General features: G+C 41.7%; 1 protein-coding gene across 1 annotated transcript; it reads left to right on the top strand.

The window, feature by feature from the left end:
- The first annotated feature begins 2,740 nt into the window (after positions 1-2,740).
- Positions 2,741-26,621, top strand: CDC7 (cell division cycle 7). The gene is made up of 12 exons (XM_078869161.1): positions 2,741-2,798; positions 5,265-5,378; positions 8,230-8,310; positions 9,225-9,363; positions 11,015-11,108; positions 12,471-12,613; positions 13,422-13,650; positions 15,649-15,794; positions 17,032-17,114; positions 18,006-18,155; positions 20,230-20,316; positions 23,175-26,621. The coding sequence occupies exons 2-12, from the start codon at positions 5,321-5,323 to the stop codon at positions 23,492-23,494; spliced, it is 1,530 nt and encodes a 509-aa protein (XP_078725287.1). The 5' UTR covers positions 2,741-2,798; positions 5,265-5,320; the 3' UTR covers positions 23,495-26,621.
- Positions 26,622-27,992: the final 1,371 nt, after the last annotated feature.

Here is a 27,992-nt window from a genome sequence, read left to right as displayed (position 1 = left end):
CGGACACTTGATGTTCATAACGAAAGCGTCATTTCATCATCATCATTAGACCTCCTTTGCCAGTACCAAAATATAATATGGTTTTCTCCCTTTTCTTTTGGCAACAAAACTGAAACCTTTTAACAAGGATTCACGTCTGCATTAACCACAATACTTGCAGTCAAAATGCAAACAAAAAACACACTTTGATAATATATGCATTGTCCTTGAAACTGATTGGTCCACACCAGAGACAGCTTTCTTTTGAGCCTCGACCCAATTGGTGCTAGACCATAGGACGCCAAAAGGCGTACAGCTCAAAGACAATGCACTATCAAAGTAATGAGGGCTCGGGGTGAGCATCTACATCATTAGACATGAAAGCGTCATTGTTCACGGTTCTATGATTGCGTATGATGCCAATGTGTTAAGGAGATAAATGCTCAATTGTCGAGGTCTGCTCGCCACGAGAGGGCTTTTGGAGTTCTGCTGTTTTTTCTCTGTTCAAGTTCAAGTTCATTTATTAGGTATAGCCCTGTGAGCCATTCGGCTCTTGAATCGGGTGCAACCGTAACAAACAAAAAAACAAAAACATGAACAAAAAACATCTTAAAGTGAATATGTGACTGAGTGCAAACAGAAAATCCAATTAAAGACAGCAAAATATTGCAGAAAAAACACCGCACACCAACGCTGTGTGCAAAAATCCCAGTGGGATGCAAGTCAAACAACAACAACAATGTCAACGTGACTGACTGCCAGTAAGTGTACTCGGCTGTACCCTTTTTAAGTCAGGTATGCAATGAGCAGCTGCAATTCATGATTGGAAATAAAATAACAATTTGTCCAATGTCTCTTTGCGTTTGCTTTCAAGCGTTGTTAGCTTCGTCCAAGAAGATCATAACCGCGAAGTTTTCGACAGCTTTCAATAATTTTTCGATTTAAAGCTTTCGTGACTGCAGGGATTCATATTCTTGGTTCTTTCGGTAAAGTCACGTAGAAGGAAAATGATAAAAATTAAAATATAAAATTATCACGACGTTTCGATTGCAACACAAGCAATCATCATCAGGTGTGAAAACCATCAGGTGTGAAAACCACCTGATGATGATTGCTGATGATGATTGCTTGTTTCGATTGCAACACAAGCAATCATAATTAGGTGGTTTTCGCACCTGATGATGATTGCTGATTATTATTGCTTGTGTTGCAATCGAAACGTCGTGAGAATTATTTTTGTATTTCCCTTCTACGTGACTTTACCGAAAGAACCAAGAATATAGCTTTCAAGAAGTCCTGCAAGATGAGCTGCGGGTTCAGAATCCTCTCGTTCATCCTCACAATTGTAAAACGTCAACCTGTTTTGCCCTCTCGATTTATAATTACGTATTAATTTTACCTTGATGGTTTTTTTTTTAAATCATGCGTGTCACGACCATCAATCATAACCACCACTTTTATTATCACCGTCGTTATCATCTCCATCTTCATGGGAATGATGGCGAGATGTTAACTCTAGATTTGAAGTTTTCGTGACTGCAAGGGTCCATACGCTTTGGTTTTTTCGGTAAAGTCACGTAGGTAAAAAATAAAAATAAATTAAATCACGACGTTTCGGAGGCAACAGGTGGCACCGTCACAGCAAAATTATTGTATCAAGTGATACAGTAATTTATTTTCTTTTTCTTTTTTACCTACATGACTTTACGGAAAGAACCAAAGAGTAGAGATGTTAACTCCCTCGCCTGTTATACATGAGGTCGTGGGTTCGATCCCGAGCCTGCTGCCTGTATATTTGGAGTTTGCGTGTCTCTCTCTCTTTGTGGTCGCGTGGACTTTCCTCCCCGATTGTGGACCTTACCCGGTCAAATAAAGATAGTTTATAGTTTAGTTTTATGTTTATCATCAACCATGTTTATTACAGTCATCATAAATCATCATGTTTGTCATCGTCTTGTTCATCATCGTGTTACTTCGTTGAGCTATCATTTGTGGCCAGGTCGCTTTTGAAAAATGTACGAATACTGTAGCTGAGTGGGCTTTGGGGCCGTCCATAAATGACGTCACGCGATTTTGGACGATTTTTGACCCCCCCCCCCCTTCATCACACGACGTCAACAAAAGGCAGACTCCCCTCCTCAAATATGACGTCACAAAGCTCTGCCCCCCCCCCCCCCCAAAATATAAAACATGCTTCAAATCGCTTTAAACTATTGTCATTGTAGTGCGTATTTAATGTGGCGCTGCACTCTGATGTTGTAGGAGAAAACATTTATTAAAAAGTCTATTTAATTAATTGTCGAAATTTATTAAAAGTTGCGCATTTTGATGTGACGTCACATTTCTCACCCCCCCCTCGTTACAAATGTCTGACCCCCCCCCCCAGGTGCGTGACGTCATTTATGGACGGCCCCTTTGCCTGGTCAAATAAAAAAAATGTTGTGATTTGCTTACCATTTATATATAGTGCTTTGCACTCATATCGTGTTTTTTTTGTATTGTTTGTTGTTGTAATTTTCTCAACCGCCCCTCATGGATATCTGCGCAAATAAAGAAAAGAGCTTCACAGCTTTTCGGATTTCTCCCGTACAAATCGAGATTCCGATTCTGAGTGTGTCAACAAATCACTTGGTCGATTCTATTACAAAGCTCGCCGCCACCCCCCCCACACACAAAGGAATACATAGAATCGACAAACGACAGGAATCGGTTTAAAACGAAATCGTTACAAAGAATCGAATCGAATAGTGGGCAGGCTACGTCATTCAATTCCGGGTGGCGGCGCGTTCGAGTCGGAGTTTTGGCGGGAAGTCGCCAGGGTAACGCAGACTTTAACGTTAATTCGCTAATTATAAAGATAATAAACTAAATACACGACGCGCTATTAGTGGGGCGGCGGAACTGACTTTCTAAAGTGTGAATAGTTTAATGTTTATATTCTTGGTTCTTTCGGTAAAGTCACGTAGAAGGGAAATAATAAAATAATTCAAATATTAAGCAATACATTTTTTATTTTATTATTTCCCTTCTACGTGACTTTACCGAAAGAACCAAGAATATGAATCCGTGCAGTCACGAAAGCTTTAAATAAAAAAAAGTTACATGTTTATTGTTGAGTTGAGTTGCTTGAACGCCTGTTGTGTGTTCGCGTGAGCGGGAAGCAACTCTTTACGGCGTTAACACTTCACCGCGCGAGTTTTCTATAAATTAACTATAACTTATCAAGTATAATTCATATCTGTCAACCCACAGGGTATTACCCCGTATTTTTGTAGGGGGAAATTAAGATTTCAGGTCCATACGACGTACAGCTGTCTTTTCTTGGATTTTCTGTTTGCACTTAAGTCACATATTCACTTTAAGATGTTTTTTGTTCATGTTTTTGTTTTTTGTTTGTTGCGGTTGCACCCGATTCAAGAGCTGAATGGCTCACAGGGCTATACCTAATAAATGAACTTGAACTTGAATACGGGCAATACAATGTTGTGTGATTGTGAGTTTGTAGGATGAACATTCAGTTTTATAGGGGCACGGGGTGACCAATGAGGTGTGAATTGGTCAGGTAGGGCACTGATAAGGGGGTTGACGTCTGTATATTTGACAGAGGGATTAACAAACACTTAAGAGGAAGCCACATCCCAAAAACACATTGTAGATGTTGTCAACACGCTGCGTATCCCTCGTCTGTGCAACGTGAAGATTCATTTTGGGGAAGAAAAAAACTTTACATTCAATGTCCATCCTGACACATTTAGAATCGGAAAGGGTTTTTCGCCATGAAAGTTCGCACAGACAAGGAATTTACTTTGGCCGGAAGGTGCATACATTCAACATTTAGGAATCTTAAATAAGTGGTTTGCAAGTCTAACTATACTAAAGGTACAAGTCTAACTAATTCTAAGGAGCTAAAGTATGTTGAAGCCTATGGGAGTGATGTGACTATAAAGTTTCATAATGACCTTAACACTTTGCCTGCGTTCTCACTGACAAAGGTTCAAACTCTGTTCAGTCAAACTGGGACACGTGCGCACACAGCTTCGGTATCTACAAGGTAATAACTTTACCTAAAAGCTTTCGTGACTGCAGGAATACATATTCGTAAAGCCACGTAGATAGAAAATGAATAAAAAATAAAAATAAAATCACGACGTTTCGATCGCAACACAAGCAATCGTCTTCAGGTGAGAGGATACGTCATCGGATACGTCATCGGATACGTCATCGGATACGTCATCGGATACGTCATCGGATACGTCATCGGATACGTCATCGGATACGTCATCGGATACGTCATCGGATACGTCATCGGATACGTCATCGGATACGTCATCGGATACGTCATCGGATACGTCATCGGATGTCACCTGAAGACGATTGCTTGTGTTGCGATCGAAACGTGATATTTTTTGATTATTTTTCTATCTACGTGGCTTTACGGAAAGACCCATAGAATAAGTTAAGAACTGCTTGTTTGGGTCGCATCTTTAAGGGCCCACCACTCGTGCTCCAATAAATGTCGATTGAAAACGAATTTCTTTAGAACTGCTATTTGTGTTTAGTTTTGTTGTCCTTCCCCTGCGCCTCCAAGTAGCAGGGTTCGATACGTACGGTGCGAAAGAAGTTCGACATACACTGAGCTGCAGAGCGGAGGAAGTGTTACTGCTGCATTTTGAGAAAGAGAGACAGAGGGATAACGAAAGACAATGAAACAGAGATGCTAAGCGAGATGAGATGCAGAGACAGGGATAAAAAGATAGACAGAAACAGAAATACAGAGACATTTGCCAGTTTATTGAAAAGCTAAAAAAAATGCTATTCAGTTTAAAAGTCAGATTCGCGAAGTATCCAAGGTATTTTGCTATTTGGTTGAATAGTAAAAAGTGCTATATACCAGTTTGGTGCATGCATTTTTTTACACGCTTTTGTTTAACTCACTCTTGTCGTTGTTGTATCCTCAAATCTTGTAACTCAATTTTAACCCACTTCCCAATGTGGTATCGACTGCAAACTTGATATACTTATGTCATACTGATGACAATACTATATTCTATCATAAAAAATAAAAAAATATATTTTTAAACCAATTTTTTTATATGTTATGTTTTGGCTTGGGTCTTATTGTCCACGGTCAACTAACGTTGGCTGTATTTGATCATGGTCCCTTACGTTATGGCAAGCTTCAGGGCCACTTCCTGGAGTCGTGGAGTTCTTCCATTACTAGTACATTTCATAAAAGCGTGTTTTTAAAAAAGTTTTTTTCTAAATATTACGTATTTTGATTGCAGGAGGCACACTGGACTCTGGAGGCATTGAATGAACAGCGCACAAGTCACCTTTGAAAATGAACCCGGAGACTGCGGCGGAAAGCAAGAGAAAGAAGCACACAGCCAGCTTCTCAGGTGCTCGCATTTCTTGCGGTGGTGCTGAGGCGCTCGCATGTGTGTTCACACCAAGATCACCAGCATGGTAAAGTCTGTCACAGTACAGGAGTCCCTCGGTTAACGTTTTTAATCCGTTCCACGAAAACTACTGTTCATCGTAGTAACTTTTAATGGAAAATAGGAATTACATGTTAAAAGCATAAAACCCTTCCAAGACGATTAGAAGTTGACCTTTTGGACCCTAAAAACATAGCTTATAACGTTTAAACACTTAATTTATACACATAAGAACATGTTAAATAATGCTTTATTTTAAAGCGAATTGCTTTCCTACCCTTTTCCTTATGCGAATTAACTTTAGGGGCCATTCCAATCACGATTAATTCACTTACAAGTTGAAAAACAAGTAAATATCACTGAGTCTCCACAAGAGAGACAAGCGGCTTCCACTGCCAAAACAGAAAACGCAATGTAAACAAAGGCAGTCGAGGTCTAAACGCTCATAAATGGGTGTCGCTGATTGGCTGAGGGCGTGGCTCAGCCCCTCTGATGAGCCCTAGGATTGGCCAAAATGGGCCCCCTCGTGCATATAACGTAAACGTACCGTTAGACAAAATGTTAATGTTCATCGGAACCATGGGGTCCTGTGGGAGGCGAAACGTTAACCGAAAAACCGTTAACCGATGTCACTGTTAACCGAGGGACTACTGTGTGTGTTTGACGAGGTTTAAAACTTGCTGATACATACACCTTATTCTGCATCTCTATTCAACTATGGGATTCCTCCCATTGTCTGTTTCCCTAAGTTCTTACAAACTTGTTCTCGTAAAAAAGCACATGTAAACTGTTATCTGTAACACTTTCAGCTGTACTGTTTGTTACCGGCTGCTTGGGGTTTTCAGGCCTTTAGGACTGTGCTCAGAAGTCATGATTTTAAAAAGTGCACGTTAAGTATAAAATACATCATTCCTAGCTGCAATGCAATGGATAAAACTGGCTCGGAAATGCTTTCTGCACAATTTCCGCGAAATATTAAAGACGGGAAAAAAACGTTGTTTTGCTTGTCTGCCAGAAACATAAACGGACATCAAACTCTGACCTAGTACGACACTCAAAACAACGTTGAAAAAATCTTCTTGGTTCTTTCGGTAAAGTCACGTAGAAGGGAAGTAATAAAATAATAAAAATAAAACATAATAAAATCAAATAATTATCACGATGTTTCGGCTACAACGCAAGCAGCCGTCTTCACCTGAAGATTTTATTATGTTTTATTTTTATTATTTTATTACTTATTACTTCCCTTCTACGTGACTTTACCGAAAGAACCAAGAAGATGAATCCCTGCAGTCACGAAAGCTTTAAATCGGAACGTTGAAAAAAGTCCACTGTATGCTTTCGACATTGCTCAATAGTTGCACATGACTCGTCCACGTGCACTTGTTTACACAACGCAGTCAGTTTTTTTTAAACATTCAGCATGGGAACATCATAGGGTGCAAATAGTTCTTATCTCTGTCGCCAGCCCTGGGGCAGTGAAGCAAATCGTACATTTCAGTGGGCGAATCATTTTCAGCGGCGGAACAAGAACGGCTGGCTTTGCCAGAAACTATTATTCAAAAATTTTACACTGTTTAGGGAAAATTTTTTTAATATTTAATTACCAATTGTTTAATGCTGCCAGACAATCATCTGACCCATAGGTGGCAGCCATCTCAAGCCAGAGGACGAGAGGACTCTAGCCGCCACGCATATAAAGGATTTATAGTGAAAAACTTTGTTTTTACGGGTTAATTTTTTTCAACCGATGAGGGTATATTTGGCTACGTTAACCCTTGAAGCGCTCGACATTCGTAAGTTGAGTGCTAAAACCACAGTGCCTCCTGGCTGGACTAAACATAAAGTCAAGTTCAAGTTTGCTTTGTTTCACCAGGTGACCTCGGTTACTACAATGATGTAAGGAGAAAAAAAGTACAGCAAATATAATTCGGTGCAAAAAGCAACCACGGTACAGAAGGAATCGAACACAGTGCACACACATAAATAAACCAATCTGAAATACCGAAGCATTGTCAAGAGCCTTGTAAACTGTCATAAAGAGGAAATGTGTAAGAGGAGGATTACATTTTACGGTTCCTAATTTTTGTTAAATTAATAGCTTTCTCTTATTGACTTGTCAAACTCTCTTTGACCACAACACAAATTGAACGTTGTCCAATACACACAAAGGATGTGTGCAGACATGCAAAGTGCTGACAGCGGCCAGAATAAGTAATATTTAAAAATACTTTTTTTAAAAACACGCTTTAATGAAATGTACCCTACTCGTAATGGCAGAACTCCACGACTCCAGGAAGTGGCCCCGAAGCTTGCCATAATGTAAGGGACTGTGGTGATTTACAGCCAACGTCAGTTGAGCGTGGACAATTAGACCAAAGCCGAAACATAACATATATAAATGAATGTTTAAAAATATTTTTTTGATAGAATATAGTATTGTCATCAGTGCGGCATACGTATACCAAGTTTGCAGTCGATACCACATTGGGAAGTGGGTTAAAATTGAGTTACAAGATTTGAGGATACGACAACAACAACAACAGACAGTGAGTTAAATAAAAGCGTGTAAAAATATTCGCTTCTGCTGTGTTGTTTAAGAGTCAGCAGACTACTTATTGCTGAGAAAATATCGTGTCTGTCTGCCCGCTGGATGCTTTATTTGTTGGTGAAAAAAACCCTAAACCAATTGTTACGCAACTTGCCGCACAGCATACCAATGCGTTTTGTTTGAGACAGATTAGAATCGAAATACTTCAATGTAAAACAATGTTTCAAATAAATTAATGTTTGGATTTGTTTTGTTTTTCAGATGTTAACACAGAAATTGAACAACTGTATGAAGCAATCCCTGTGCTCAGAAGCTTCAACATTATTAGAAAAATTGGAGAAGGTTGGTGCATCTTTCTGCTAAAAATTATTTATAGAAAACAAAAATAATCAACATATTCAGTGCGTTGAATGTTTTATGAACTAATATTTTTTTTTTAAATCGCATTCTAGTTAACTGTTAAATAGCAAAAATAACCCGTTTGAAAGCATTGCATAACCTTGGTTTCTAGTATTGAATGTCTTTTGAAATACTCATACAATTCAGTAACATTCCGTCAATCCACCCTCCTATTATCAACTCTCCCTAATATTCCATCCCCCAAATTAATCGGTGGGTTTTCCTATTATCTGAGTGATTATATTACTTGCAGATGAGAGAAGTAACTTTTAAGTGGCAGAAAATTAATCCTAATATACGTGCTTGAAAGGCGCTCATTGTGCACACAGCTTCTCGGTAGTGGTCTTCATAGTCTTGGTGGTGGTCATGGTGGTCTCAGTGTTGGTCCCTATCGTGGTCCCAGCGGTTCTGGGTTTACAAGCTGTGTTCCCAGTAGTCCTGGTGAGCCCTCTCGTAGTCCCGATTTTCGAGTGCTCCCAATGTTCCCAGTTTTCTTTGTATTCCTGATTGGCCGAAGGTAGTGACAATCAAAGGAATGGCACTGCACCCGTAGTCGCGCTGTGATACGTGGATCAAAAAAATCACTCGAGACGCCGGTGTATGGCAGCAAGAGCAGCTTATACGAATTCTGTCGCAAGAGGTCACACGTTTGGCACAACAGTCCTACGCTGACCCTGCGTGATGAATGAATGAAGTGACCATCAGCGACGCTTTACATCCTCTCGGGAGTCAGCATCACACACCTGGATGTTTGTGGAAAATTAATCAGATTGTTGGGCGTTTACCCCTGCTTCTCCGCCTCTCATGTCAGTGTGGCTAAGAGGCGTTTCACTTTCTATAATTTTCTTTGATCGCAGGCACATTCAGTAGTGTCTACATGGCCAAAGGGAAGGTGCGAAGATCTGGTGAAGAAGAAATTCTGGCTGTTAAATACCTCATTCCCACCAGCCATCCACTCCGCATCGCCGCTGAGGTTCAGTGTCTCATGGAAGCCGGGTACGAGCATCTTTCTCGAATCAAGTAATACAATTCAACATAGCTGAGACGTTCCAGTGCTTATTAATGTGAGTGCAGTTTAAAAGTGACTTGGAATAGTTCGTAGAATTTTCATTGCATTTTAGTATTTGCACAATCATATTTATTGTTTACCAGATTTTGATAAATTTCGATTTAAAGCTTTCTTGACTGCAGGGATTCATATTCTTGGTTCTTTCGGTAAAGTCACGTAGAAGGTAAATAATAAAATAATAAAAATTACATTCTCATGACATTTCGATTGCAACACAAGCAATCATCATCAGGTGTGAAAACCACAGCCACTTTTTTTTCAAATTTTCTTGCTGTGGTTTTCACACCTGATGATAATTGCTTTTGTTGCAATCGAAACGTCGTGAGAATTTTATTGTTTTATTTTTATTATTTTATTATTTCCCTTCTACGTGACTTTACTGAAAAAACCAAGAATAAGATTTTGATAACATTGCAAAAAACACGTGCTGTATTAGTGGAATGTGGGTAATAAATAAATGATTAAAAAGTAGCCAAGGGTTTGTTTTACCACCAGTCAAGTAACATCTATAACCATTTACCAGTGAGATTTCTGGGGAGTCATTCTAGCAGTGTTGCTTTAAACCGCGAAACTCTGCACCAAACAAACTTCCCCATCCCCGAGCACCAAATTGTATTGTATATGTGACGTGACGTGTTACGTATGTGCCAGTTGATACCCTGGACACCTTTGCAAGTAACATGTTCCGTCGAAAGGGATTTTCAAGGATTAATACTTTCATAAATCTATGTCTGTATGTTAAACTTCTTTCGACATCGTACGTAGCCAACTGTGCTAATTGGAGGTGCGGGAGAAAAACAACAAACTAAACACAAAAAGCAGTACAGTAAAACCTTGGATTGCGAGCATAATTCGTTCTGGAAACGTGTTTTTAATCCAAAGCACTCGTATATCAAAGCACTCGTATATCAGTTGTGATCACGTGACGCTAGGCAGACAAAGCGTATACTGTACGTACTACTCGTATTGTAAGACCTCGCTCGTTTATAAAATTAATATTTATTAAAAAATTTTGCTCGTCTTGCAAAACACTCGCAGACCAAGTTACTCACAATCCAATGTTTTACTGTATTTAGTTTGTCTACCTTTGCACTTCTGGTTAGCACGGTTGGCTACGTACGGTGCGAAAGAAGTTCAACATGCATACAAATTAGATGAGGTCAAATGTATAATGTTCCATCTCCGTAGTGCTGAGTGACTGAAGGGACTGACATCACCCCATTATTGTAAGACAGAAGGGCATGAGTCAGGCCCACCTCATGACTGGGAATGGAGGTAATAAAGTGAGCATTTTATCTTAAAAAAAAATCTTCCTTTGTTATTGAGTAACGGATCTGGTCGTCTGCATTATCATAAAACAAAACTGCCAATATGCAATTTTCACTGGTGGAAATGTCATTCCCATGGCATGATCAATCTGCCGACTTTTATTTCTCACAATGTAGTACGGATTTTATGGGCCAACCAGAGCTCATGGGTTTAACCGACCGACGGACCTGCGGTAATGGTGACGGTGACACGAGGCAGTAAATATATACGAAATTATATTTTTCATGACGCTTACCTTTTTTTTTGCAGAGGTGTTGACAATGTGATGGAAGTGCTGCAGTGTCTCAGAAACAAGGACCATGTGGTGATCATAATGCCCTACCTGGAACACGAGGTGTTCTCGGTAAGTTAAACCTGTTTGTTGCTCATGTTCGGCTTCGGAGATGTTGTTCAAATGTGATGTTTTTTGCTTACTACCGCGTTGTTTGGCCCTGAACAGGACCGTTGGCGTGGCTTGTGTTGTTGCTCTGAAGACCGGGAGATCGGTGATTGATGTTCGGTCACTGCGTCGATGGCATTAGTGGTGATGTCTCACTTAACAGAGTGGACCTGCGCAAAGACTGCCATCTTCCACTGCCATTATTGTCATCGTTTCCATTTTCAATGTTTACCACAATTTTACTACTTGCTACACTGTCACATGCCAATTGCTCAATACTGACTGGATGTCTTGGTTATATTGAGTCAATATAATTTCAGTTCATGAAGTGTTTTCTGTTAAGACAATAAAGAATGCATTCAAGACCAACAGTTCAGTTATTGCAGTATTCCCAAGTCAAACCCCCTTCAACATTAGCACTTTACCTGTGTTGGAAATTCCACATTCCCATAGTCGTGCCATACCTTGGGACAATGATTGCTCATTTCCCATAAATAAGGACCATGGAGATGCCGGTGCAGGGAAAAAGGAGTAGAGGGAGACTGAGGGTAAGATGAAAGGATAAGGTGGAATGAGACATGAGAATTGTGGATGTGACTCGAAACGATGGACACAATTTGAAGTACATGGAGAAAAAAAATAAAAGGAGTTGAACCTTAGGCAGAAATGGGATATTGTGCTGAAATATCTTGCCGCGGTGGTCAGATGTTAATTCTCTCGCCTGCTATGCAGGAGGTCGTGGGTTTGATCCCAACCCTGACACCTGTATATTTGGAGTTTGCATGTTCTCCCTGTGGTCGTGTGGTTTTTTCTTCTGGTCCTCTGGTTTTTCCCGCCACATTTAGAAACATGCGTTTATAGTATTTGGCTGCTATAAATTTCCACATTGTAAGCTACTTCGTTGAACGATCACTTTAGGCCACGTCGCTTCTGAAAAAGAGCTAAATAGCTCGGTGGCCCTTACCTGATAAAATAAATCGTAAAAATAATTTCTCCCCTCCTGTGCAGCGCTCCTTCTTTCTTCTCCCTGCTGCTCATCTTGAGCCGTGCCCTCTTCGTTCGCTCTTGGAGACTTCCGTCCCGGCATCCTTTCCCTCAACGAAGTGGCGGATTATCATCAGTTTGATAAGGAGAATAACAAAAGTGCCACTCGTACTGTCATCCCTGGAGGAATGATCGTCAAAATTGACCTCAGTTAGGGTTGAGATTGAATCGGCCCACTACTGATCCACGACCTGGCCAGATCTCAATGGGTGTTTTTCATTGTTTATTGCCCAAGTTTTCTCACTACTCTCCTCTGTTAACGTCCCTCTCCCATTTCCACAGGAGGTCGTTTCTGTGATGGACGTGATGGAGGTGCGTGAGTACATGAGAAACCTCCTGGTCTCACTGGTGCGCATACACAAGCTTGGCATTATTCATCGCGATGTCAAGCCCAGCAACTTCCTGTACTGCAGAAAACAACAACGGTATGTGGCGAAATTTCGATTTAAAGCTTTCGTGATTGCAGGGATTCATATTCTTGGTTCTTTCGGTAAAGTCACGTAGAAGGGAAACGTCGTGAGAATTTTATTATGTAAATTGATTATTATTTTATTATTTCCCTTCTACTCTACGTCACTTTACCGAAAGAACCAAGAAGAAAGTTGGCATATTACAACTGTTTAGAACCCCCCTGTGGGTGTTGCCTCCGAAACGTCGTGATTTAATTGAGTTTTCATTTATTTTATTTTATTAATTGTTTTACCTACGTGACTTTACCGAAAAAAGCAAAGAGTATGAATCCTTGCAGTCACGAAAGCTTCAAATCTAGAACATTTGTTTTAACTTTCCTCTGTCTTGTGCCAATATGGTCAAGTCATGCAACATCTTTCTTCGGGCACCAATCTCTTATGTCGTCATCAAGCCATTCTCTGTTGGGTCTTCCTCTCTTTCCAGTTCCTACCATTTTTCCCGAAGAACACACTTTAATTTTTGTGTTGTTGTCCATTCTACATATGTGTCCAACTAGTGCCGGTTTCCTTCTCGTCACTACCTGCATCAGGGCTTCTTCTACGTGCAACCTTTTTCTTACTTATATATTGGTCACTCTTTGTGTCCGACTTGGATGCAGTATCGTTCTGTAGAAATACATTTCGAGTGGCAATATCTCATCTCTGTCAGTCTGAATGAAGATTCGAAGCTAGACAAAAAAAACTAAGACCGTTAAAAAGTATGCAGAGCTAGCCTACTTCAGCTTGCTGTTTGATCATTGGTATGATTGTTTGGCTACCTTAGGTATGCGCTAGTCGACTTTGGACTGGCGCAAGGAACGCCGGATACTTGCATCCCGTTGCTGCGGAGGCTGCAGGAGACCGTTGGTCTGAGCGGAAGCATTTACCAGAAGAGGGCCGGCGCACGGCTCGCTAAAGCCAACAACATCAACATCACCACTACCACCACCACCATGCAGAAGCAGGGCAAGAGCGCTCAGCTGATGAAGTCATCGGTGAACTACAACGAGGAGGTTAGCATAACTACGCGTAGATGGGAGGTTCCGACCGTCAACCCCAGCTGAGAGGTTTACTTTTAACGAGTGCCCAAGTTTATTTACATCCAGGTGACGACAGTCCATTGGGAAAAGTGAGCCATTTGCCGACAGGGAGAGGTAAGTATTAAGGGAAGATGCAGGAGTACATTGATTTCAGGGAAGCCTTTTTTTCTCTGCCTTAATGTTGCACTTGCATACCTGTCAACTCCTTATCAGTGCCGACCTTATCACAGACAAATTCAGACCTTATTGGTCACTCCATGCCCTTATAAATATCAACGTTCATTCTACAAAGTCCCATCACAAGGGAGAAACACAAAAAAATGTGATTTTCCTTAACTCGGTTTCCCTGTACAAGAATATCGGTAAACCGTATGCTTTGACAGGTATGCACTTGTGTCACGGAGCACAGCAAATCAAAACATGTACTATCTGTAGTAGCTACGGGACATACCCTACCCACGCATGTTGTTAGACACACGTTATAAACATAGAAATATCCTCCCTGTAGCCTCTTTATGTACTGTAGGGGTAAATACAACGAGCGGGTATTCATTAACGCCCGCACAGCACACCTTGGGAGGTTTGTGGGGCCACCACCATGCATGGCTTTCCTTGGTCTTCAAAGAGATTATGTTTACACAATGCATCAGGTACTCATTTAAGCCTGGGCCAACCTATGGGAGACCCACAATTGGTATGGTGACCACGAACCACAGGTGTTATCTATGGCTGGGACTTGAATGCATAAAATATATAGGCTTTTGTAACGTGGTGCACTGACTACTGTTCCATTGTTAAATGTGGTTTTCATGAACAACAGCAACATTACAATGAAAAACTATTATTTACCATACATCAACATGAACTTGTATTGTCTGAATCACCAGTCTTAAAGTAATTGATGCCACATATTTTGGGGCTTGCAAGTACTGCAATCTTGCAAGAGTTCATTTTACAATACACGTGTTGTGTAGTAAGAACGACGCGGAAGCGAGTTGTATAGGGGCTAACGCCGAACTGTTTATTAGGGGCTCACGCCTAACTCGTGGGAAAGGGTTAACACAACTTGGTACTAACTAATCTCCCCAAGGGAAGGGTACTGGGAGTTCCCTACACCCTACCAGGCTATCGGGCTCTTCCCTCAGCACTGGCCGAGGGTTCAGCCAACTCGGCCAGCCGGGTAAAGTAGCCCTCTAGCCTGGCGCTAATTCCCCTTTTACCCGGGGTCCCTACTGCCCCTACCACTCGCTCCCCTGGCTCCCGGCGAAGACCCCGTCTACGTCACCGGTCCCCCCTCAAATACCCCGAGGGGACATGACGTCACTCCTCCTGAGGCGAGTGTGACATCCCGTCATCACTCTACTCCTCAACACAGGTGATAATAAGGTGTCTGTTGAGGTGGCTGGGTGGGTCGGAGGTCAGGGCACCAAGTTAGTCCCTCTGAGATCCTGGAATTGTATTTGGGCGTTTGTGATTAAACCAATGGATCTTTCATCTCATGACATGATGCCAAAAGCACAATTGCTTTGCTTCGGCGCTATGGTATTGAACCACAATACCTTGCTGATCTCGTCAAGGAGCATAAACCATCATGCGAACTCCGGTCATCCTCGCAGCAGCGTTTGTCTAGGCATTGAACAAAGACGGTCACTGCATCGCGCGCTTTCAGATGCACTTCTGCGGCCATCTGGAATGCTTTTGCTTCCTATATTAGGAAGCCACTGGAGTTATACACTTTTAAATCTAGATTGAGAAGTAATTTGTTTAGAACTGCTTTTTGTGTTTAGTTTGTTGTCCTTTCCCCCGCACCTCCAATTACCATGGTTGGCTACGTACGGTGCGAAAGAAGTTCAACATACATACATACATGGTCTGGATAGAAAAAGGTTGCAATCTTTATTAACAATGAGCCACATTAATTTGTCTGAAAGGTGAATAATTGCTTTCATATTCTTTTGCGTGCTTGTTTAGTGCAAAGCAAGTAAGTTAACACACGTAGCTGCGATGACGGCCAAGAAGGCTGTGGCTCCCCCCATTGCCATGCCTCGATGTGCGTTGCAAGAAAAGACTTGCTCCTGTTTCGGGTATGATCAGGTCTGCAAGCTCTGCTTGGCCAGGTATGTTCGATTATTGTGTGTGTGTGTGTGCTGTGGAGTTTCCAGAATGGTACCCATATTCCAGTCTCTGGCTGTCTAGTACAGCATTCTATTATATTATCTCAATCTTAAGTTATTTCAGTCCCCAGTGAGAATTAATATTTTTCCCAAAATTATTTTATTCATTTGTATTGACAACAGTCCATACTATTTATATTCTTTGCGTCTTTCGGTAAAGCCATGTAGATAGAAAAAATAATCAAAATATCACGACGTTTCGATTGCAACGCAGGCAATCGTCATCAGGTGAAAAAATAGCTAGAGAGCTGCTGAGGCAGGATGTTATAAAGGTTTGAGATGGGTGTAGCCCAAGGGTCATAAGCGACGTGGGTGGGGCTAGTGATGAAATTTGCATGTAAATGTAAGATCGGAGAGCTGAGCTACCTCCACTACGACGAAGCTGTCGGAGGTGGCCATTGTATTGTGAGAGATTAGCATGTCAATGTAAGATCGTAGATCCACCGGCACATTCCGTGGGGAATGGATGCAAAGGGGGAACTGAGGTTTTCTTTGACATTTCGAAGAACGTAACAAGTAATAAGTTGGGCTCGGGATAAATATGAGCAAAACAATGGTCATGCACAACAGGATCGACAAACAATTGGGAGATACCTATCATAGGGTTTGTCAACGTAAGCCACTGCCATTCTATGGATAGTTCTAAGTGCACGGTGATAAAGTATACAAATTAATGTGAATCACTTGGAAAATGTTGAATGACTCAATGTTGTTATCTATGGCTGGGAGCTGCCACGGTGGCAAGATGTTAACTACCTCGCCTGGTATGCAGGAAGTCGTGGATTCGATCCCGACCCTGACGCCTGCTGTATATTTGGAGTTTTCATGTTCTCCCCGTGGTCACGTTTATTTTTCTCTGGGTCATCCGTTTTTTCCTTCCACATTTAGAATCAACGTGCGTTTCGAGTATTTGGATGTAATACATTTCCACGTGATAAGCTGCTTCATTGGGCTATGATTTGTGGCCAGGTCGCTTCTGAAAAAGAGCCATATAGCTCATTTGCCCTTACCTGGTAAAATACAAATAATGTTGTTAGTTTCATGTTCAACTTATGTATGGTCCATCTACGTTCTAGTGATGCCTCTTTCTTTCATTAGATGTTAACGTGCTAATTTTAACCCACTCAAAAATGTTCGGTTATTGCGAGCCAACCTGATAGGATGTATGTTTTGTTTTCAGAAGCCCACAGCCGTCTCCGCGGGCTGGTACGCCTGGGTTCCGAGCCCCAGAGGTTCTACTAAAGTGGCCCTATCAAACCACAGGTGCCACACATTTGACCATAGCATCAATCGGTATTTATTGCCGGTGATGCGCGAATTATATTTTTGACTACTGTTCTGCTACATAAGGGAAATTCAACAAAGGTGTAAAAGTTATGATTCTTAGCTTTCAATTTTCGAGGGTTCCAAAAGCAAATGTTGTTTTTCATTCGTTTTCTCTCTGTAAATGTGCCAAATGTCACCTTTCCAGCCCTTGTAGAACAATTTTTTTTACTTATGACCTTTGGATATCAGATGCCAGCACCAATAGCTCATACTGCCCTCTAGTGGCCGTATCCCAGCATAACTCTTATCTGTATAAAATCTTATTGAGCATGTAAACTGTTGATATGCAAATACAAATTAACACTATATACACGTTCTTCCAGTAATCAAAACTGTTACAATGTCAAGTTAATGTTAACCGGCACATGGTTATTTGTCAGAATAACATGTACAAACCATACGTTTGCTTATTCAACAACAGGACCAAACAATGGTTCCACATATTGCTGCATTATTGTTCATTATCTATGGCAAATATAAAATTGCACTATTGTATGTGGTATTGGAGTGTCTCCATATTATCAACAACGTAAGAGTATTACCAGCACTTATAACGGCTATGTCAATTTCTAAGATTTGGTCAAATTACTTTTGATTCTGTGCATATTCACGGCCGTGTTCGCCGCCGCCTTTATTCTGCTATCGCTTGGCTGGGGCCACGCTACTGCGACTTGATATTTGAAGTGGCTCCCCCGATAGTCGTCGTACTTTATACTCAATGTCAAGCCCAAGGGTAAACCCCTCGGGGCTGATGCCGAGCAAGAGTTGCTTTTTTCCCCCTCCCCAACGTGTTTGTGACCTTAAACACTGTCGTGTGTGAGATCGCAGCCATTGACATTTGGTCGACGGGCATTATATTCCTCTGCCTCCTGAGTGGCCGCTACCCCTTCTTCAAGACCAGCGACGACCTCACTGCGCTGGCTCAAATCATCGCGTTGCGCGGAAGCGCAGAGGTGGCTGCTGCTGCTAAAGCTTGCGGTTAGTAATACAAACTATTGACATTTTTTTACTTTTAGCAGGTCAGGCCACACTGAGCTATATAGCTCTTTTTTTTAGAAGCGACCTACGCCACGCAAATGATAGCTCAACGAAGTGGCTTCATCACGTGGAAATGTACAGCAGGCAATTACTCTAAACGCATGTTGATTACTAAATGTGGAGGGAAAAACTGGAGGACCTGGAGAAAAATCTACGTGACCATGGGAAGAACATGCAAACTCCAAATATACAGGTGTCAGGGTTGGGATTGAACTCACGACCTCCTGTATACCACACTCTACTTGTGGTGAACATGCAAACAAGCATGTTCTTATAATATATGGCATTGTCTTTGAAACTGATTGGCCTACACCAGAGACAGCCTTCTTTAGGGCCTAGTCTCACCATTGTCAGACCAAAGAACGCCGAAAGGCGAACAATAATGTGGCACACTCTGGCATTTTTGAATTTATGAACGCTTAGCATCAATCAAACAAGCAACCGAACAATCTAAAAAATCAGAAGCTGCTGATTTTTTTGATTTTTTTCAACTGAATTTTTTAATGAAATGTATACAATCCTATTGGAGCTTATCTTCATGTGTGTTTACTTTACAACCAGAAAGAACAGACCCTACAACATGTAGCGACGACGCAGTGCCTGATCCACAAATATAAAGGAGACATTACAGCGATGATATGTTCCGGTGCTCCTGACGCGGTTGTCTGGCTTGACCCACCTGCATGTGACATTACAGTTGTTGCTCTGCATCAGCCGTACGACAAAAAGAAGATGATACAGTTGATTATCGATGAGTCGGTCGCATCAAGATTCAAATATTACTCGCTGTTCAGTGACCAGTCCACCCTTATGTACCTATGCACACACAAGTGTTCCAGGATGCAGGAGCAATTGCATGAAGCACTTACACATTCCATGGCACAAATAATTGCAACTGTAGAAATGTTTATTGCGTTGGATGTTAAGTTTCCACAGCCTTGAGCAACGTTTATATTCCAACTTTATTCGGGTATGACGGACCACAGAGGCGAGCGACGAAATGAGGAGTGGTATTGTAACAAGATTGTTACGAGTGAGTGCACGTCTATTACACACAGATTGTGATCGCTTGGTGGTTTGTTTCGCAGCCGTGAACTGGATAGCAGCAATGTGTAGTGCCTTCAGGTACATTTTCCACAAAACCTCATTGCGGCAGTCTGGGATGAGCATCTGAAGCGTTTGTCCCCTTCCTCCTGAAAACTGACAATGTTTTTTGTTTTGTTTTATGCAATCACGTGCATAATTCTGGAGGATGAAAAGTTACATTTCAAAAATGTGTTTTTAATGTAATGCATAAAACACTTTGCAAGAAATGTAAGGTCATCTGTGTTGTTAAAAAAAATGAGTGCTTAAGGCAGCAAGTACATCCGTGCTATATTTATTATAGGGGTTGAGAACAACGAACTTTAACAATCAATAAAGAGTAACATCATCCGGCCTCTTGATCGTAGGTGCATATGGAGGATGCGAAGGCTTTGATGGCACGACGATTTAAGCAGCATGGGCATTTTGAAAACAAAGTGGCAGAAAGGCATTTGTAGGCTTAAATCAGGAAGAGTAGATTGTGATTCATTGGGGTCCTTGTGCCGAAATGGACGATGGAAGATTATCTCGACAGGCATTGGTATGGGCACCCAGAGACCTGGGACGTAGGGGCAGGTGGTCGGATATCGTAAGGATAGACCAGAGGAGATGGAAATTGCTAAATGTGGCAGAGGGAATGAAGCAATGGCAATTATTGGTCTCATGATAACTTAATTGTGATTGTATTCTGAAATCTTGAGTAATTACATTTAAATTATGTGCAACATTATTTCGATACCCTTCCCCGTGATAAGGTCAATTATTCCACCATACTGTCTTGCACACGAGACAGCATGTGATGTTAATCTAATGGGAAAATGATCATGCATTTTTGTTTTATATATATATGAATGATTCTATGTATCAGTTTCAAATGTAAGAGACTGTTGTCTGATATATTATAACATTCACAAATATTTCTTTATTACAGGAAAGATGATGATCTGTAGTCGTTACTGCAGAAGTACTGATTTAAAAGAGCTTTGTGAATGCCTGAGAGGTGACGCCTCTGTGAAAGGTATGTACATTAGCCTAGAATTGCACATTATACGAATTACACACGTACCTTTCGCATCTCTGAAACGAGTGAAAATTCCAGTTATCTCGAGTAATAATTTCATTTTTTTAAAGCTGTGGTGTGACACTTTTTTTTTAATTGGTGGCCCTCAGAATGTTGTGGAAATTCCACATTCTGATGGCAAGCACTGTTGTCAAAACGTGGTACGATTTTTTAAAAGTCTTTTTCAGAAGCGACCTAGCCACAAATGATAGCCCAATCAAGTGGCTTATAATGTTGCAATTTATAGTAGCCAAATACTCTAAACGCATGTTGATTCTATATGTCGAGGGAAAAACTGGAGAAGCCGAAGAAAAATAACCGTGACCACGGGAAAAACATGCAAACTACAAATATACAGCAGGTGTCAGGGTCGGGATCGAACTCACGACTTCCTGTATACCAGGCGAGGTAGTTAACATCTTGCCACCGTTGGGCCCCAATTTTGACACTGAGGAGACAATGGGATGAGTTGATGACACGATGAAAGTGCAGCAAAACACTTGTGTGCAGTGCGGGAATGGCGCGGCAATACTCCTTGAAGCAAACCTGACGAAACGTGAATCGGCATGCTCGTTAGACTGGCATTGGTTGACATTGACCCAGATGAAGTACATTCTGCTCCGGTCAAACGTCTCTTAGTCTCAAGATCTTTACAGCAGGATCATGCAATTGCTATGTTCAGCCGTATTCTTATTAGTTTTATGTTGGAAAATATTGAGGACGCAGACAAAACCTGTGTACGGTCGGGGGGGGGGGGGTGTAACACTAAAATCCTGATATATAACAGCAATCCAGAATGTATTTTCCTACGAACTAAAGGCCAGTAAAATAACCTCCATGACCCAGGCCTCTAATCCTGCAATGCAATGACAAAAAGCGCTGTACACACATCTACAGGCCACTTCGTAAGCCAGAAGGTTGATTGTTCCTTACGCATGACTAACTCTGTCTGATCCATCCAAGTCGCGTCTAAAGAGCTGCATTACGGTCCCCACCATGCCCCGCACGGCAACGAACATCATTGCAAATCCCCCCCAGGCTGTGGAGATAATAGGATTTGTGTGTATGATGATTACTAGCAGTGTAAAGGATTCACGCCACCCTCCCCTCCCTCCCTCCCTCCCTCCTTTTTTAAAAATTTATTTTTTTATAACGATCAGACGAGAAAGATGCTCGGTCTTTCGGCACTTTACTTCGTTCATCATGTCGTTTTTTTTGTTTGCTTATGGGCTCCCTTTTTTAATCAAAGATATAACGTGGGTTTCCCGTGTAACATTAGTCCCATTGTGTGTTACTGTGTTCATAGACACCAACAAGAAAACAAATCACCCTCAAAAACCCATCACCAGATCCCCTGCTGCTGCGCTACCAGCACCATAGCGGCGAAGGCACCTGCCTGACCTCCCTCCCCTCCCTCCCTCCCCTCACTCCCTTTGATCCAATGAAATATCGCGTTTCACAGTTGCTATTCATTTCGCAGTATTGATTCTTGTTTTTCAATGGCAGTCAATGGTATCGCCTCTTCTAGCTTGAATGGGTCATACAAACCCATTTACATGCAGCGTTTAAGGAGTGCAAAGCATCAATTATGACACGTGAAATTGTATGCACGTTGTGAGATTAACAATTAATATATTATTCGATCTATCTGTTCGCATATATAATGGTTGCCTATTTTTATTATTGGTAGTGATCCTGCAGTTGAAATGCATCACTTGATTTACAATTATAATTTCCACTTGTGATAATATAACTGACGACAAATCACATTCTGATTACCCGCACCTGCGATTAGCAGGATAGGCCACGTACGGTGCCAAAGAAGATCAATATGTGTACATACATTGGCAGTAGTGTTGGTTGGTAGTGCATTACCAGTTGCACTTTTTTGTAATCATAAATGTAAGAAAGTGTAGGTCACACACTTGCTGCTCCCATGTGCACGTCGGTGGTTGTTGCCATAGCCACCGAAGGAGGGTTTTTTTTCTATTATACCATTTCTGCTTGTGGTATTCTTGCAACGAAGCTAAAAAAAGGTTATCTTCTTGGTTCTTTCGGTAAAGTCACGTAGAAGGGAAATAATAAAATAATAAAAATTAAACATAATAAAATTTCGATTTAAAGCTTTCGTGACTGCAGCAGGGATTCATCTTCTTGGTTCTTTCGGTAAAGTCACGTAGAAGGGAAATAATAAAATAATAAAAATAAAACATAATAAAATTTCAATTTAAAGCCTTCGTGACTGCAGGGATTCATCTTCTTGGCTCTTTCGGTAAAGTCACGTAGAAGGGAAGTAATAAAATAATAAAAATAAAACATAATAAAATTTCGATTTAAAGCTTTCGTGACTGCAGGGATTCATCTTCTTGGCTCTTTCGGTAAAGTCACGTAGAAGGGAAGTAATAAAATAATAAAAATAAAACATAATAAAATTTCGATTTAAAGCTTTCGTGACTGCAGGGATTCATCTTCTTGGCTCTTTCGGTAAAGTCACGTAGAAGGGAAAGAATAAAATAATAAAAATAAAACATAATAAAATAATAATAAAAATTAAACATAATTATAATGTTTTATTTTTATTATTTTATTATTTCCCTTCTACGTGACTTTACCGAAAGAACCAAGAAGATGAATCCCTGCAGTCACGAAAGCTTTAAATCGAAATCTAAAAAAAGGTGTTTGGGTCCCAAATTGTGTGTTAGCGCTGGCAGGAGTTAAAAGTTGCGGAAGTGTCTGAACGAGTAAACTTCACCTATTATTTCGACTGTGTGTGCGCGCGCGTGTTTTGTCACTTTTGACTCTGTTGTTTTGTCTAGCTGTGCCTGATGCAGACCAAGCAAAGACCCCTGCGGAAAAACGTAGAAAAACAGACGCCCACGTCGAAACTTCTCCCACTGCTGGGACTGACGGCACAGACGGCGGCGTTGACGCCAGTCGACGTCCCGCTCGTCGCACGCTGCCTTCCGACGCAAGAGACGCGTCTTCGGGTCGAGGTGGGCCAGAAGCTGCCCCCGGGAGGGATTGGCGCTGCAACGATGTCTTGGCGTTTGATCTGCTCGACAAACTCCTAGACCCGAACCCACACACGCGGATAAACGCTGCGGAAGCCCTACGCCATCAGTTCTTTGTTCGGTAACAAAAGTCAACGGCGTCCTCACACTTAAGTTGTTCTGACCTCACCTCCCTTGGTGGGTCCCGAGCTCGTGGTTAATAACACTGGTCAACACACTGAATCCAAATATGGCATCAATTTTTGTCTATCACATCAGGTTTTTGAGATATCAAATATTGCATTTTCAATAAAAACTGCAGAAGAAAAATATTAAATAAATGTGTATATCTACATAAAATTATATTATAAACACACTTTCCATAAAATACAGCACCATATTTTAACATTAAAGCAGTCACTGACTCGCAACAACTTGCAATCATAAGTGACAGAGTTAATTTTGGGTAAAATCAATGAAAATGGGGTATGCCGATAGCATAAAATGAGATGTGATAGAGCAAATCTGAGATCACATTTGGAATCAGCACCCTGAAATTAGTCTAGAACAGCTGCAAAAGTCCAGGCCAGAAAAAAATATTTTTTTTGTTGACCAGTGTAATTGGAAGTTCCTAGGCCGATTTTTTTTGTTATGGTCATTTTTTTTTCTGTAAGATCATTCCTGCTGGCTTCCTGCAAAGTGTTTCATATATTTTTTAAACAACCCCTCAGATATAATGGCCTTTGTTAACCCCTGATATGCATTTGAATTCATGACCTTGCAAATGGGATATTTTGCCATGCTGAAATGTCACTCATGTTTATTTTGAATGATATGCACATCATCTCTGTTTACTGTTTCGGATATTAATGCCGATAGCTTGTAAACAATTTACATTGGTTTATTAAAAAAATGTGTTCAGTTAAACATAGATTTTTCCACAAATCAAATACATTTTGCTTTTATGCAAGGTTACAAGGAAAATACTACGCACAATTCATGTCCATATTTGTGACCAAAATGTAGCCATTCTCCAGTGCTGCAGCATTAACTAGAAGATGAAAACACTGCAATTACAAAAAAAAATGTGTCGTCCTCCCCTACGTCTTCTGCGTAAATGTCCCAACTTTCCGCTTCCACCGTGCGGTACAACCCACAAAGCATCGGGAGAGCTGTACAGCTAAACGAGAACATTCCTCCGCATTCGTACAAAAGAAGCAAAATTACGTGCTGCCGTATCTTGCAGGCACGTTGAACCTTGGCCTTAAAATGCCGTGACGTGAAATCGGGCTTCGGAAAAGCTGGTGGTGCTAATTTTCACAATTACACGAAATATATTGCGCACATTTTCTGGATATTAGTGTTATGATTATACCGGCTCTACCCGACTTGTCCTTGGTTGCAGGCTGCAGTCGACCGCTGGGGAATCGCGTTCCACGATTGTCTTTGCCACAAATTCATTCTGCAGACTCAAGAGGTTATAAGCGCCATTATAGTCTGTCATTGGTGCATTAAATATCGCCAGATCTTGGAAGTTCAGCAGTGTTGAGCCTGGATTGTGCTTCCGATTGGTGAATCGCGGTGCATCGAATAGGTTATTCATAAGCGGCTACAAGGGGCTGTGATGTGTGCTTGACACCAGAGGGCGGTACAGCAAAAGCCACTGTGCTGTACATTTGTTCTGATGTCTGTTATTTAGCCACGACGATACTGCCCATGCCTGAGTGTTTGTTTTGTATCTCTTTAGCCTGAATTGTTATATACATTGAATAGACTGGCCCTCACCACAGGATAAGGACAGTTCCACCACTGACTCGGCACAAGAATGAGCATCGCACAGTGTTCGATTCAGCAGGAAGATATGTTGCCCTTTAAAAGCCTTGTGCCTGGAGATTTACACGGTGAAATACTCTCGATTATAGTAATCCACAAGTGTCCTTTTTTTTTATTTCACCTTGTTTACAAAGCATCCGTTTTTACCGGGGAAAATATTTTTTCCGTACTTTTCCCCAACGCACTTTACCACGGCACAGTCAACACAAAGACCTACAATTTGAGCGCGGCGTGGGCAAGTGTTATCCAGACGTTAGTTACAACACTTGGAATGTCCCTTAAAAATGATGGAATAATATTTAATGTGTATCGTGGTTTCCACGAGCCAGGCCACCCATCTTAAACACACACTCAGCCTGGGACATTGCTTGCACGCATTCCACACCCACACGCGCCTTCTGTTGTACCCACTATTGTACAGTTGTGCAAGAGGAAATGCCTAGGCATTAAAAAAAAATGCCCTCTACTCAATGTATAATATAGCCGAGTGCAATGGTCACAAGGCCATACCACCCTCTTAATTCTGTGAGCTCGGGACGTAGCGATACAGTACTCATTCCACATGCGGACTGACAGCGTGCACCCACTAGATGTTGTACATTTTGTTCAAGAAATGCTTCAACGTAAGTTTTATAAGGAATGCATATTGCAAAGTATTTTTTAAAATGTTTTTCACACGTGCATTTGAATTGTAACGTTTTCGTGTACACTGGTGCACGTGGTGTCCATTTCCAATAAGTCTGTTGCACCTAAGCTGTACAAACGACTGTGTTTTAGCTGGGGGGGGGGAGGTCGTTGTATCGCACAGGTCCACCTTGGGTTTCCAATTACTGGTTTCCAATTTCAGGTACCACAGGCAAGTGGTTTCATCCACGACTGGACGTGGGAGATGGTGTTTAAGGCACCGGTCCTAGGGTAGATGGGTTCTCTTCAGATGCCACATGCATTTTACACAATGGAAAGCCCAGGGTGAGGTTTGCCATTTTTCAAAATCTGAGCTGCCTGGCGTGTAGGGGCACGGTGGTGGCGAGATGTTAACTACCTCGCGTGGTATGCAGGAGGTCGTGGGTTCAATCTTGACCCTGACGCCCCCTGTATATTTAGCGTTTGCATGTCTCTCCCCGTGGTCGTGTGGATTTTTCTCCTGGTCCTCCGGGTTTTCCCTCCACATTTACAATCAACATGCGTTTCGAGTACTTAGCTACTATACATTTCCACATGATGAGCCACTTGTTTGGGCTATCATTTGTGGCTAGGTCGCTTCAGAAAAATAGCTGTATAGCTCAGTTGGCTTTACCGGGTAAAATAAAGAGTATGTAATCATATCATCTGTTGTACAGGGATCACCAAATATTGTCCTGTTTATGTGTTAAATGTTCCAATTTAAAGTGCATTGCATTGTTTTCTGTATGCCTATTTTCTTGTTTACTGTGCGTTACATTCGTGTGCATTACTTGAATGAATAAAGTCGAAGGTGATTACAACTTTATTTTTTATCCGACATCTCTCAAACTGCTTGGCCGGTTATCGGATCATTTGAGAGGTCCAAATTTAATCAGAAATTGGACCTCCAATGTTCTGATGCTTGTGACTTGTGAACCGCAACTCTCATACATCATCACTCTTATACATCATCACTCTTATCTGCAAGGCCGCACATCGTCCAAGGGATGCAGTCTACGTTTGATTCTTCCTGTTTTCATCCGCGGATATCTGAGGATTCACAGATAGGCTCGGTGATGGATGAGAAACGTAATGGTCAATGTAATGTTGTGGTTGTATTGAAGTTATTGCTCTGTGGGATGCAGCTTCTGTGCTTACAAATGCCTTTTTTGGTCAATATTCAAACCATGTGATGGCATTACGGTTCTAAATTTGAAAGATTACTCCTTGAATTGCGTGCCTTGGAAGATTTCTCGAATTCGGATGTACAGCAACATTTACTTTCTCCAAACGAGTCTTTTTTTATGGTGTCCGTGTAATGACTTAGAATAAATATAATAACCTATAGCCCTTTTGTAATCCACAGCTGAGATGAAGACATGCCCATGCTGCGTTAGTTATTACGGAGGTCGTTTGGCTGTACATCACCATGCCGTGTTATAATGGAGGTTGTTTAACTGTACATACCCATGCTGTGTTAGTTATGATGGAGGCTGTTTGACCATTCATCACCATGCTGGTTAGTATAGGTTGGTGAAGGGGGAAACCCAGGCCCAGTTGAGATCACTCGCCAATCAGCCATTAAACATTCCCGCGGAGGGAGCTGGTAGGAACGTTGGGTTGCTCGGTCAATGGCCAGGGTCAACGGCGGCGTGGTGTATTCCGCAAATATGCCCGACTGTGAGGGCGGGCACAAGCCGGCATGAGTAGGTTAAACGTTGAGTTTTATAAGGGCACCACGGGGTGACCAGCCCCTCCCCACCCAGCCCCTCCCCACCCAGCCCCACCCAGCCCCACCCAGCCCCTCCCCACTCTCTCCACTCAGCCCTACCCTCCCCACCTTGCCCCACCCTCCCCTCCCCACCCAGCCCCTCCCTGCACGACCTGACGGACACTAATCCCCTGTGGGCTGGTGTCACCAGGAGGTTCCTACCAGTACCAAGTTTGTAGCGCAGTGCACTAACCCTTGTACCACCATTCTCCCATAGTACTCATGCTAACATGTCTCTGATGAGTGTAAAATGGAAACTTTCACAATACTCAAAAGTGCAACGGAAGTGGGTTAAATGTTGGGCAATTCTCATCATCCACCAACAACGACCATTTTTTCTTCTTCTATATATGAGCAGTGACATGACTTGCTGGAGC

Source organism: Lampetra fluviatilis, chromosome 27 (genome assembly GCF_964198595.1).
Source record: "Lampetra fluviatilis chromosome 27, kcLamFluv1.1, whole genome shotgun sequence".
NCBI classification, from domain to species: Eukaryota; Metazoa; Chordata; class Hyperoartia; order Petromyzontiformes; family Petromyzontidae; genus Lampetra; species Lampetra fluviatilis.
This window is presented reverse-complemented; position numbering and strand designations above follow the sequence as displayed.

Coding starts and splice junctions, on each gene's coding strand:
- CDC7 (XM_078869161.1), top strand. CDS start 5,321: ATGAACCCGGAGACTGCGGCGGAAAGCAAGAGAAAGAAGCACACAGCC. Junction 5,379..8,229: donor GCACACAGCCAGCTTCTCAG/GTGCTCGCATTT, acceptor TTTGTTTTTCAG/ATGTTAACACAGAAATTGAA. Junction 12,614..13,421: donor TACTGCAGAAAACAACAACG/GTATGTGGCGAA, acceptor TGGCTACCTTAG/GTATGCGCTAGTCGACTTTG.